The sequence below is a fragment of the Diplodia seriata genome (assembly GCF_021436955.1).
Source record: "Diplodia seriata strain FDS-637 chromosome Unknown scaffold_5, whole genome shotgun sequence".
NCBI classification, from domain to species: Eukaryota; Fungi; Ascomycota; class Dothideomycetes; order Botryosphaeriales; family Botryosphaeriaceae; genus Diplodia; species Diplodia seriata.
In genome coordinates this window covers 2,646,612-2,660,101 of record NW_027117312.1, presented here as the reverse complement: position 1 = coordinate 2,660,101, position 13,490 = coordinate 2,646,612, and the positions used below count along the sequence as shown (strand labels likewise).

At 59.3% G+C, this 13,490-nt stretch overlaps 2 protein-coding genes across 2 annotated transcripts; both read right to left on the bottom strand.

Annotated features, from left to right (window-relative positions):
• Positions 1–7,556: 7,556 nt before the first annotated feature.
• Positions 7,557–8,660, bottom strand: SLS55_005791 (uncharacterized protein; the record flags this gene model as incomplete). The annotated part of the gene is made up of 2 exons (XM_066777233.1): positions 7,557–8,067; positions 8,155–8,660. 2 exons carry the CDS (start codon positions 8,658–8,660, stop codon positions 7,557–7,559), a joined length of 1,017 nt encoding a protein of 338 aa, XP_066633075.1.
• Positions 8,661–9,801: 1,141 nt separating this feature from the next.
• FCR1 (Fluconazole resistance protein 1) lies at positions 9,802–10,802 on the bottom strand (the record flags this gene model as incomplete). The annotated part of the gene is made up of 3 exons (XM_066777232.1): positions 9,802–10,525; positions 10,578–10,675; positions 10,725–10,802. 3 exons carry the CDS (start codon positions 10,800–10,802, stop codon positions 9,802–9,804), a joined length of 900 nt encoding a protein of 299 aa, XP_066633074.1.
• Positions 10,803–13,490: the final 2,688 nt, after the last annotated feature.

Here is a 13,490-nt window from a genome sequence, read left to right as displayed (position 1 = left end):
TCTCCCCACTTCTTTCTCTCCAAACGTGGCGTCATTTTCACATGCGTTGTTGTTGTTGTCGCTGTTGTTGTTGGTCGCTCCGTCTCCGTGCCCGGCCGTACCTGAAAAGAATGGGGGCTGTGTCTCGTACGCGTGCTTGGCCTTTTATGGAAGGACGTGGAGTGAGGCTGGCGTGGGGAGGCGCAGTCAAGGCGGTGTGGTGTGGTACGCGTATGTAGGGGTGAGGAGGAGAAAGAGAGGGAAATACGACGAGGCAGGCGAAGCCGATCGTCCCATCATAGTAGCACAATCGTCGGATGTCCCTGTCCCGCTGGAGCGGTCGTCGTTCTCGCATGCTGCCCTTCGTCGTTTTTCTCCGCTTTGCATGCCCTTTCTCTGTCCCCGGTGGCTGGTGCCTGGACAGCTGGTCGGCCTCCTGGGCTGTGCAAGAAAAGAAACACATGATGAGAGGGAGACCCACGAATCTGTCTCCTTTCGGGCATGTCTTTGGGGATCTCGTGCGTCTTTTTGGTCTCCACATAAATGATGCTGTTTTTACACCGTCTTCTCTTTCTCTCAGTGTTTTCGTTGTTGTTTTGACTCGCCGTCGTGGCGAAGCAAGATGGAAACCCCACCGTTACCCGTGTGTGGGCATGTGAGGCTTGGTCAAGAGTTGGAGAGGCCGTTGCGTGTTTTGGCCTTTTGTCGCGCCCGCTCGACAGGGGCATACGAGGTTCGAAAAGGAAATGAGGCGGGGAGGGTCGATAGGCACCTTTTGGTGTTCACTTGGAAGTACCAGGGCCAAGTAACAGGTTGTCAAAGGCGGAGAGAGTGTGGCGAGTAGATGCCCTTGGAGGAAGGAGCGTAGGGGCCGAAGAAGTGTTGTCCGTATCGTGTAGGAAGAGTATTGTTCTCTCACTTCCAGGTATTGAGTCTCGTGGGCATGGCTTTCTGAACGGAGTCGATGATGGCATTGCTCTTGTAGTCCATTGCTTCCTCTCTTCACTGTAGTGTCATTTTTTTGTCCTTCCATCAAGTGGTTGGCCATCGCTCCCTTCTTGCTCTGCATGGAATGAGTGTAGAGACAGAGGATAAGTCTGACACGGTTCAGATTCTTGTTCTCACTGCTCCGTTGGTTAATGTGTCACTGGTATGATGAGTTTCCTCCTTCGCGAGGCTACACATGCACCGATCCCCGATGATACACCCTAGAGACAGGCGGTGGAGGTGATGACAAGAGTCATGGTGGGATTCGGTGAAGCAAGGCTGACTCGAGCAACCCCCGCTTGACGACAGCCACAGCCACGTGCATGCGGTTCCCTTTCTTAGATAAGAGTAGCAAGCGATGATCAAGCTTTGCGGTGGTCACGTTGCCATGTCTGAGCTGATGAGCCTCCAGTCATGACAAAGGAGGGCGGGATGAGCGACGCGGGCGGGGGGGAAAAGAGTCTGGCTTGCGACAATCAATCATGCATACACATCCCGATGCTGTGGGTGGCATGTTGCAAAAAGCGAGATACGGATTTCTCTTTTTCGCCTGCCAATATTTCGCGTGCTGCTGTAATCTATGCGAAAGCGGGGTTCGCTTGGAGGTTGATGGCGAATCTATCGTCTTTTTTCGTATTGGCCCTTCGCCGGGTAGGGGCGCGGGCGATTGGACAATGGATGGTGGGGTCGGGTTGGTGGTGCATGTCAGAGCTAGTGGAGAGGGAAGCAAGGGCTCCAAAATACACAGATCCGACGTGCGTATTCGTAGCGTCGTATCGTCAGTCGTGGTCCGCGGAACCGCGACGACTGCCTTAGCTGACGGGAAGAAGCGAGTGGCCCGGCTGCAATTTGCTACCAAAGAGCAAGGCACAGGAATTGTCATCATCGTGGTCAGCTGCATCCTTACGAACCAGACGCGCTCGGGGTTCATCAGCACCGAGCGAGTTTCGGTGCCCGCGCATCATCGGCCTCGCTATCTCTCCGCCCTCCGTTCGTGGAGCTGCAGCCCGCTCCTGCGACAGACTCCATCTCCGGTCCCGCCACGTGCTCTTGGCGAGCAGGTGGCCAAGACGCTGGGCAAGAGGAGCGGAGTTCCGCGATGCCAATGCGATGCCAATGCGAAGGCTGGCGCGAGGTTGGCGTCGCTTCCCCCTTTGCTTTGCAGCATAGCCACACTGCGCGGCCCACTGCTTCGAACGGCCGTCTGCACGTGGCGCACGCGTGAGTAATTGCCGGGCATTGCAGATGAGGAAAGTAGTCATCGGCCGTGTCAGCGTTTCCGTTGCCCCTCTGGTGCACGCACGGCTCAAACGGGCGAAACAACGATACGGTTGCGCAGATGACGCAGCAGACGAGCCGTCTTACCAAGCACCAAAGTCAGGCACGCCGCGCTAGACGCATCACTGAACAGCGGCCGTGGCTTTTGTCGCTCGTCGCACCACTGCCACTTAATACTGCTGCGCGAATGCTGCCCAAGGAGTTGAGTTGTGCATGTGCATAAAACAGCGCCCCTGCCCTGTCTAGCGAGAAGAAAGTGCTGACCAGCCCGGTGCCGCTTCGTCGGGTCCGCGCGCCAGGGAGAGCCCTGCTTCGCCCATCCTCGCCCACATTCCTTCCAGAAGCCTCAAGCCTTTTCGGCGTTTCTGACAAAGCGCCCTGGACCCTGGATAGGTAATCATATCACCTCAGCCCAAGAGCTGCGTATCCGATCCGAGGCCCTATCTTGCAATGCGAGTGCTGTCTCTTCTTGCCTCGCGAGTTTGTTTCATCGCCGCGGTGGGAATTAGAGTAGGCGGACGAAAACCGGACGAGTTGCGGGCACGGGCGTGGGCTTGGAAAAAGAAGTAGGGCGAGCGAAAGAGTCGTGTCGAAACTCAAGGGTCCTGGTAGCGCCGCGGTTGGGCTTGCCACGCTCCCCGTGCATCCAAGTCTAGCCGTTGTATTCAAGAGCAATTGGCAATATTTGCACCCGAGCTTGAAGCCAACGCGAGGTGGAGAAAAGGGGTCAGAAAAAGCCCAAGGAAGAGATGGATACTAAAAAAAGGCATGGTCGGCGTTCAGGCAAAGGAGCGTTCGCCGGCTTAACTTCCCGCACTTGCCACCTCGCCGACTACTTTGCTGTGGAAGCCAAGTCTTGCTGGCTTTTGGCTAGTAGCCACAGTAACTAGCATCAACGCTTGCCACGTGCTGCTCCTTGGCTGCTTCGTCGAGTGCGACAGTAGATACAAGCATATGTACAGATCCACTACTCACATCTGCATCCAGACATCTATTCCAACTGCCTGCGTACGAGGGCTCATCTACGTCTGCACATTTGCTTCTACTGCCCACGTATCCTCTGCGACCACTGTGGTCGTATGACGTAGTGACGTGAAACCTCAACCAGAACTCCACCAAGTAGCAACGTTATTTAAACCACTCTCCTTCGTTTTCATAAGACTCTGTCTCTACAACTCACCCTCCCAGATGTTAATTATGGACAACGCCAACGCCTCTACGAAGCTACCCTACGCGTGTAGGGCTAAGAGCGTGAAAGACTTCGCCGAAGATATTCATGACTCTGCCGGGACTAAGCATAGCAACGTCGCCGTTATAGGATGCACGTGGTCAAACGACGATCTTAACTGCAAACGAGCCGAAGCCGAACTGTTCGAAATGCTCCAAAGGCACTACAACTTCTACACCGAGAGCCATACAATCGATGCCAAGGCCAGATCCCCCGAGCAAGGCGTTCGGAATGCATTCCTGGATTTCAGAAAGAAGCACCATTCCAAGGACTCAATACTAATTTTCACTTATTGCGGCCGCTCCGAGAGAGACGCTAACGGTCTGAATTTATTTGGTACAGCCACTCCGCAGTCTCCTAGGGCCAGGTGGAGCCATGTTCTTCCCACTGCGAGCGTCGCCCGTGGTCGAGCCTTGCTGGCATTTGACTCGTGCTATGTGGATCCAGCAGGACCCCATCATCACCCCGAGGGACTCCAACTCAACACGGCTTCGGGATCGGGATCGGACAACTCACGTTTTACACGCCATTGGGCGGTATATGGCAGCGCGACACCGCCGTCTTCAAAGCGCGGCTTTAAAACTACATTCGAGGACGCTGTTGGAAACCTCCCGGGAAGCACTCGCACCGTGGGCCAGATTTACTCGGAAATCTGCCGGGACGTGATGCGATCCCAGCTGTCGGCACACGGTTTGGATTTCAGGCGCAACAAGAAGCGCAAGCGGAGCGTCGTTCTTGAGAAGAAGACTCCTGCCGCTTCGGTGGAGGCTGATGGAACTGGCGTCCAAGAGCTCCGAGAGAGCAGCTTCAGAGTCCTGGTTCAGGCACACCTCGGGGGAGAAGGGTTGCCGAACCCGGCTCTCATCGAACAGTGGAAGCTATGGTTGAGCACGAACCTGCCGACCGTGGGAGACAAGATCGAGGTCGAGGCAATGTACAAGACCACGAGCTCGACCGTTTTGCACGTGTCGATGCCGGTTGAGGTCTGGGATGGGCCTGCCGATTAGACTACTACTGCTTATAGCTTTGTGTCATGGGTGAGAGGCCTTAATAATGATTCGTGATATACCAAGAAACGTAGTTAGATACAATCCTATGATCGCCTTGCATTCTTTGACCAATCAGGAGCGTTTGCGATGCTCTGGTTCGAGTAGCCAGCAAAGCCCGCTAAAGCATCCACACGGCGAGAAACCTAGGTATGCTCGACTGCAGTGGAAAGGGGAGAAGGCCAGTCTATTTCGAACATGTCCGCGATGATGCTGAGTCGTTTCTCGCCGAAGCTTCGCGCGGATCATGCTGCGCCTGGACTGGTGCTCATTTCTCGCTCTTCATTCCTTGCTATTTATCTCTCGGTGGAAAGCCATCGTTCCTGCGCTAAAGAAGACGCGACGATCGCAGAAGCGAAAGACGAAAGAAAAGCGTGGACATGATTCGCTACCGCGGTCAAGGTTGCTCCTCCACACCACCATCGTCATCATTCATCGTCGTATCGTCGTCGTGGCAATATCTCCCCAACGCCAATGAAACAGCGGGCATGTGAAACGAGGGAGAGCAACGATCGGCGAGGCTTGATTGCTTCATCGTGGCGGCACCTTGACCTCAATATGCCGGGCTGTGCTATTATCAATGAATCGAGCGCGACGACCGACTGACTCGCAAGCCGACCCCCCCGATCGGCGCATGTGCCAGCAGATGACACCAAGACTCTTTGGCGACAAGTGATCGAGCCGGGGCGCCTTAAAAATCACTCCGTCAGGGGATCCCGCATCCCCCGCTGTTAGCTCTGACTGAAGCGCACCACCGGTCAAGTAAGTAGCAACGAGGCCTCGGCCCGTCTTGCCGAACGTAGCGTGGATGCGGACAACAGCAGTCGTGAAGGAGACGGACCGGAAGCTGGCGAGGAGAAAGCTCCGGCATTACTTGCTCCTCTCCTCTCCTCTTTTTTTTTTTTTCTGTTCGATCAGCTGTCCGCAACGATCGCCAGAGCGGGCTACTAGCCGGATTAGGAAGCCCGGTGTACCATAGGTATGTAGATGGCATCACACCACCCTGCCAGATGGGGGACACCGCGCAGTGACATCAATCCAAACCGTTGCTTAGCATTCATTGTGCGTTCTCGACCGTTCGAGTTGGCCTTTTGTTGCAGTACCAGCCATAGCACCCGTCGATGGATCGATCTGGCAAAGGCACGACGCCATGGAAATCAAATCACCAGCGACGGCAACCCCGAGAGATGGCCCCACAAAACAAGCACAGCACAACCAAGGGAACAAGAAGCGAAAGAAAAGGGCACCGAAAACAACATGGAAGAAAAAAGACCATGTGGGGAAGCCAGCATGCCGGCGACCGCGCTCTCGCTCAAACGGCGATAGCCGGGCTTTTGCGAGAGCGAGGGCCTGCTATTGTTTCGTCGACGTCCTCCTTTTTTCCCTCCTTCCCCGGCCGGCGCACAATGGTGTCTGCTAGCCCGTCGGCGAGGGAACGACGCTGAGTCCAGAAAGGCCTGTTTCGCTCCTTTAGTGGGACAGAGTTTGAGGCACGTACCCAAGAGAGGCGTAGTCACCACCTTTGTCAGAATGACTGATGGTGAAGTCACAAAGTGAGGCTCCTCTGCAGCACTTAGCACCGAGCTGTTGCCGTCCGCCGTGCGCCACAACCAGCGCCAGATATCGATGCCGTCATCGTCCGCTGCTATCTCCGCCTATCTGCGCCGTGCCGTGGCCTTCGTTGCCCTGCCCATTCTTGATGAGCCATCGTCTTCCAAATTCTGCGAGGGCACGCATGCATGCATGCATGGACCAGAACGAACATGATCGCTGGGACGGGTGATTTGTCGCCAACCACCTTCTTGCTTCGATACCGATGCCGATGCCGAGGACGCGGCCCTCGGCAACCCGCCCGAGGTTGCGATGACTAAGGCGCCGTCTCCCGATTACTGATTCCCAACATGAACATGGGCCATTGCGTGTGCATGATGCGTGCTTGATACAATGGACGTGCGGCACAGCGCCTTTGCCTGCCATCTGATCGGTGTGTGTACTGTGTGTTGTAGGTAGGGGACATGTGGGCCGGCCACGTCCTTCCTGTCTCCCACGGGCATCTGAGACAAAACAACCTTGCCTTGCCTTGCCTTTGGCGGTCAACCAAGGGAAGAAAAACCTGACAAAGGTCGGCGTTCTGGAAGAGCCAGCGAAAGGACCCCCCGCGAGGTTTGAGAATCATCGCGCTGCACCGAGCTTGGATCGGGCATGTCGGCCGATCAACTAGCACCTGCACCACAACGAGGCGCCAACGACAGGGAGCCCTGCTGCGGGAAGGATTCGAAGAGAAGGGATACGGGATCGAGCAGCGTGGCCGCCAGGGTGCGTGTGCGTGTGCGTGTGCGTGTGCATGTGCGTGCGCGCGTCGAAGACGGGGGAAGGCCAGGGCCAGGGCGGCTTTGCGGGCTTTTGCTCTGGTCGAGTCAGACAAGGCTTATGACAAGCTCAGGCCGCTGCAGGGCTGGAGAAAGGGCGGGGGACGAAAATGGCTTTCTCTCGGTAACGTCGGCCGAGAGCTTTGTCCGAACGAACGGGGCATCGTGAAGGATTCTGGAGATTTGGGGACGGCGAGGGGGGAAAAAGCCTCAACAACGGCCGGGGCGGAGGAAAAAGCTCGCTGTCCGTCCGTCGCGCGGAGCTTCACCAGCTGGAACGAGGAAGGACCTCTCTCCTGCGCCTCCCGCTTCTTGTCGCCGTGTCCGACTCACGCAATGCACTTGCCGGCGTCTCGGCTGCGAGTTCCTCCGCAGTATGGCGCAACCGCCCGTATCCTGAAGCAGGTGCCAGAAAACCGTTGTGAAACTCGCGCCAAGCCGGCGCCCCCGTCCTCGCGGTTTCCCGCTTCCCTCGTGCTTAGCTCTGCTCAGCGTGCCTCGTGCCATGCACTCTCACTCACTCGCTCAGGTACAGGGCTCGGGCCAGCCGGCGGCTGAGGCTGCATGCTTTTGAGCCTATTCTAAGTGCCGAACAAGCGTCCAATCAAAGGCACGCATCAGATCCAAGAACTACATACAAGGCTGTCAAGACATAAACCTAGCAAATCATCACGCCTCCCACGCACGGTAGACAATCTTGCTGCCGTACTTGGCGCCTCGCTTGAGCAGCACCTGGCCCCTCCACTGCTCGACGTTGGCCGCGTTGACGTACCGGCTCGGCTCCACGCAGAAGCCCGACCGCACTCCGCGCGCCGGCAGCCCGTCAACCGCGGGCACGTTGATGAAGCCGCCGCAGTAGAACTGGAACGCCGGCTCCGTGCTGTGCACCTCGAGATGCATCTTCGAGCTGGGCTGGTGGAACGCCGCCAGCTTCTGCAGCGGCAGGCTGCGAGTGTCGACGGGCACGCTGCCCGCGTCCTTGTTCAGGATGAAGCAGTGGTCGATGGCCGGCTCCTTCTCGCCCAGCGTGAACGGCTTGTTCGCCGTCACGCCGGGGTACGGCTCGATGGAGCCCGTCGGGATGGCCGTGTCGTCGACCGGCAGGTGCTGGTCCGTCGACAGAGTGACCTCGGTGCCCGCAATAGTGGTCGCCGTGGGTGCGCCGGCCAGATTGAAGTAACTACAGCCGTCAGCCCATCGCCAACCACAAAGTCTCACCATTTCCCAGCGATGTGGTTCGATGGGAAATTGCTTCATTTTGACTTACGTGTGGTTCGTCAGCCCAACGATGGTCTCCTGGACGTCGTCGCTGCCGACAAGCTCGGCCTCGTACTCCGTCTCCAGCACCGTATGCTTCGCTCCGCCGACATTCTCCTCGTACGCCGTGTACCACACTTTAAGCTCGACGGCACCCGGGTAGCCGCCCTCCCCGTCCGGGCTCAGGTACTTGAACAGCACGGCCTCCTTGCCGTTCTTGCTCAGCGGCGTCGGGCCCTCGAACTGCCGCTTGCCCCAGCCACCGTCGCCGCCGTGCAGCGAGTTGGGCCCGTTGTTGGCGGCCAATGCGTACGACTTGCCGTTGAGGCTGTTGATCTTGGCGCCCGAGATGCGGTTGGCGACGCGGCCGATGGTCTCGCCAAAGAAGGGCGAGTTGTACTTCTGGTACTGCTCCGCCGTCTCGAAGTTCTGCACGATGTTCTTGCCGTTGACCGCAAACTCCTGGATGATGGCGCCCAGCGGCAGGAACGCGACGTTCGACTCGGGCTGCGGCATGGCGGGCGGGCGGAGATGGCGGAGATGGCGCGAGCTGGATTAGCGCGGGCGCAACGGCTGGGGTGGCTAAGGCGGCTCCAATGCGTCTAACTAGCCTCGAGTCCGGCAGCGTGTGGAGTGGTGCGTGTGCGGGCGTGCGGTGGTGCGGAGCGAGGGCGACCGCTGTAGCAGCTGGGCGGGATGGCGGGGTCGGTGGTCTGTGTGCGGGGCTCCAAAGGCTGGGTGTGGTGGTGATGCGCCGCCGATCCCAGCGTAACTTCGCGTCGCGACAACTCTATTGTTCTATGCGCGGTGCCTGGGCGTGCATGCGCAGGCTCGCGCTGGCTTGCGCGGCTCCTTATAGCCCTCAACGCGCAGCTGGTCGGGTGAGGTGCCGTGACGTCCGTCGTGGGGCCCCTCCGGTGGGCGCGAGGGCGGGGCGTGGGTGTGTCTTCAGCCTATTCTGGCTATTCGCAGCGCCCCGTCCCCGCCCTGCAGCGGCGGGAGTACCCTCCGCGTCAAGAGCCGCAAAAATAGATGCCGAGACAGCAGCAGGGGCGACTGCCGGCGAGGCTGCAGACGCTGCGACACTGGTCGTCGTTGGGCTGAGTTTAGCTGTATTTTTGGGCCCAAAGTTAAAGCCCGTGCTTAGTCAATATACTCTCTTCCTAGCCTCGCCCCTGCCATGCCAAGCACAGTCAAAGCACCACCGAGTCAGACGGCCATCGGTGGTCTAGACGGCTGCTCTTGCGTGAGCCTGTTCGTGTGGTGAAATTGCATCCCCAGTCTTCGCGGGGTTGGCGAGCGCTGTGGATCGGGGCTGGCGGCGTCACTCGTCATATGTCTCGCGTCATGATGAATCAAAGATTCGGAAACCTTGCCTTGCTTTCGACAGTAATCTCATCCAACGCAGCTCTGCTCTAGCGAGTGCTTTTGGGGTCCGTTGCCGTGGCCCAGTACAGTCCATGCATGTACAACAAAAGAAATGTCCAGATAGTGTCCGTCTCGACGTAGTGACGCGTAGCCGCTCGCAAGCCCCCTGGTAACGCCAAAAACACCCAATCCTCGAAGCCCACCGCTTGAACGCACGAGATCTATGCCCACATGTGAAGCCAGAAAGCCAAACCCAAATAATACAGTGTACCAATCCCTATCTCACCATTCATGCGAACTGTGTTGAGAAATCGTTCTGCAATGCGCTGGGGTTTATCGATGTGATCCACGGGTCGCTCATAATGGGCTGGCCCGAGTAGGGGTCCATCGGTGCGTCGTATGTTCCAAAGTCGAATGAGGTTGCGAGGTTGCCGGCCATCATCGTCTCCAAAATCGGGTCTTCCATGGCGAATGGCGAGCGCAGGAGTTCGGCGGTGGTCTGCGGTGCGGTGTGTCTTGCGTCCCAGAACTGGGGTTGAGGCTTCATGCTGGGGTCGTTGAGGGGAAGGCCGTGCTGGAGCGGTTGGCTCATCGAAACGGGCGAGGCCGAGGTACCAAGCGTGCTAGGTGCTCTCGGGAAGCTGGGTTCCCAATGCATCTTGGGTGGTGTGGGCGGGCTGCCGTGAGAGGAAGGCGAAGAAGCGTGGGCGTGGTCGGACTCGGAGCCAATAGATCCTCTCCGCTTGAGAGCCGGTCCTGCTTGTGCCTCCTCCTCGTCCCGCAGCCTCTTCTCCATGCGCGTGAAGTCTTCTTCGAATGGCTCGAACTGAGAGGATCCCTCTTTCGATTGCAGCAGGTCAAGTCTCTCGAGGATGTCGTGGGTAAGCGGGTGGCCGCCTTGCTGCTCGGCCAATGGTGCACCGGGCCACCCCTCTCCTGCATTCAGTCTCCTGTACAGCTCGCGGAGACCGGCGACCAGTTGCGACTGCTGTTGCTCGAGCATCTCGACGTAACTACGGATTGGGTTAGCGGGAGCATTGGGTGGTAGCGAGCAGTGTTACTGACCCCTTGGGATAGACCTTGTCGTGAGACTTCTTGCGCTCGCCGAAAACGCAAATGGCGTTGTCGGCCTTGCAGCGGCCGCACGGGCTGGAGCCATCACACTGTTTGGGTCAGCTTGGGCGCGGGGCAGGGGAGCAGAGCAGAACTGACCTTGGACTTCTTCAGGCGACAGCGGTCGCAGGCCTTGCAGACGCGCTTGCGAATATTGTTGTCTGTTGGGGACTCCATTGAGGGCGAACGCTCCAGATGGGAGGACATGTAAGACGGCGGGGTGTATTTGTAAGTGTGCCTGGCGCGAGAGCGAGGCAGCAGGGTGGTGGCTGGGCGAGGGCAGGTATAAGCAGAGGGTGAGCAATGATGATGCAGAGTGGCAGCCAGTAGTATGGGGCTAGCACTCGAGCGGTCAGTGTGATGTGGACGTGAGAGAAACAGGCCTGTGTGGGAGGTGGGACGGTAGGCAGATATATTCAGCGGGCAGGAGCTTGTATTGGGCCGGAAAGTTTAAGACCAGAGCGCGCCCAGCTGGCCATTCGCGCAGCGTGATTATGGATTGTGCTCAGCACGCACGTACCGCCAGTAAATCTGTACATCCGCATCATCGCGTCCGACACCGTTTGGATTACATTCGGCCGGTCGAGCAGCGACAGGGGGGGTGCGGTAAGGTTGTTGCTTGGGGACCGGGGGGCAGCTGCAGCAGGCCTGATCCCGGTCGCCAGAAAACGGCGTCCCAGCGCGCGCGCACGGGGAAAAGCCTAAGTGGCAGATCCCGGCGTGTTTGCGGTCATGCACACGCTGCCTTCGAGAAGCGTCGGCTGTGCATAACTCGGACGGCGGCAAGCACGGGCGCGGCAGATCCCCTGCGCGGGTCGGATTCAGACGAGTCCGAGTCTGGCGCTGTTCGGACGAAACTGAGGCTGCCACCTCCGCAGTACTCGTGCCCGTCGTCGCACGACCTGAACGCACGCCGGTCGGCGAGTCGTGGCAGGAGCCCGCGGCCAGCGGAGCGCGGCCGGGCTGCGTCAAATCTCGGCGCCCAGTCGCGCGCAGTGGCAGTGGCAGTGACAGCGGCAGCGCAGCGACAACAACGTCGCCGTGCAGCTCTGAACGCCGACCCTCGGCCGCGGGCAGCGAAGGTCTTGGTGAAAATGGCTCACCTCGCGCTGCGTCTGACGTAACCTGAGGCAGTCGCGCAAGCGCTGCCCGAGGCGGCCTAGCAGCTCGGGGCCGCAACCACAGGCCAGCCCGTCAGCCGTATCGAGCGCGCCGGATTGAGGGCATTGCGGGCGGCCGATCTCCCGCCAGAGAGGGGGCTGTCAGCACCGCGATGGCTTAACTCCGTACCACCGCCCACGGAACTGCTTAGCGAAGGCCCGCCCCGGCTGACGCAGCGGGCACATGGATTAGCCCACGCCCGCCCCCGTCGGCCGATGGACGGCAAGTGCCACCCTGTTGATATAAAACCTCGCGATTCGTGCGCGCACCGCCTGACTTCGCGTCCGCGCTTAATCAGCCTGCCCAGTCCAGAGCCTGTCCAGAGCCCGCGCGAGCTTCGTCCGCAAACACCGCTGCAGCCCTCCGTGCCTAATCTGATCGCGCTGCGGTGCTCCTCATCAAACTGCCTCTCTTGACGCGCCCTTGGCTCTGGGCGTCCTCGCGGCCGCCGTGGCTGGTGCCTCTTGGCCGTCGCCGATAGCCCTCCGCCCACTTGGCGGCGCCGTGGCATGCTGGCTGCCCCGTGGACGGCAGGTGTTGTGTTGTGTGGACTGATGATGCAGCAACGGCAGCGCCTCCAGGAGCGGCTGCGGGCGACTTCTATAGGTGCTGCGACTTGGCTAGATCCAGATCTAGCTAGGGCTTACCGTGCTGACAGTGTGAATCACAAGTGCCAGCCGCCCGGCAACACAGCATCGGAGGGGCGTGGACCCTGCAGCCAGCGCATCGTCAGCCCTCGCAGGAGGGTATTGGCATTTGCGATGGGCATGGCGAGACCGTGTTTCCGTTTTCGGCCATCCAACTTGTGAAGAACCTTAGTGTCTTTGACGCATGGGCCGCCGTCTCGTCCAGCAGCCACCGCGTAACAACAGCAGTCGACACACGCACCCCATCCAAGCTTTTCGGCACCACCGTTGGCGGGTGAGGTTCTCGCATCCATGTCGAGCTGACTGGCTGCTGGGGCTCGGGATCGCATTAGCCGTGATCCGAACACGAATGCGCCCGCCGCGAACTGTTCTGGAAGGCAGCGGTCAGGCAGGCAGGCTGATACACAACGACCAGATGTATCGCGTACGAGTACGGCCGGGGCAGCGCAGGACCCTGTTGTTTGAGCGGTGGCCCAGGCGAGCGGGCGCGATCCGCAACAGTCCACTTCTTCGCACTGCTCTGCCTCTTCCCCGCATTCACAAGGAACACCTCACCCTTCGCCCGGCCTGGCAAACGCCGTCCTGTCGTCCTCGGATCCCGACCGCCCCGTCTTCCAGCGCCGACCCCCCGTCTAAGTCCGTGGCAACTTGCGCGCTCGGATCTGGCAACGGGCTCCGAGCCAGAAGGCGTGCGGACGCGCCCCTGTTGCTGCGGCACGCGGCTATCGGCTGCTCCAATGCCGCGAGACATCCTCAGCCTTGCCCGCGAACATCGGACCCTTCTGCCCGGTCCCAGCAGCGTGCGATTGCTGCTGCCTACGCTCCGCAGCTGACTCCTTCGACCTCGACGGCGCCCGCGCCCCCCGAGCCGCCTCATCCCCCCTTCACGCGTGTTTCTTGTTTCTCTGCCAGAAGCGTCGCCTGCTGCGCCTCCTTCGTAACTCCATACTGATGCCAGCTCCTGCAATGTCTGGTCCGCGCGAATCAAGCGCACGGTCAAGGGTCCTGGAATGCCATCGAAATTGTGCCAGCTGCACCTGAACGATCTGAGCGATCA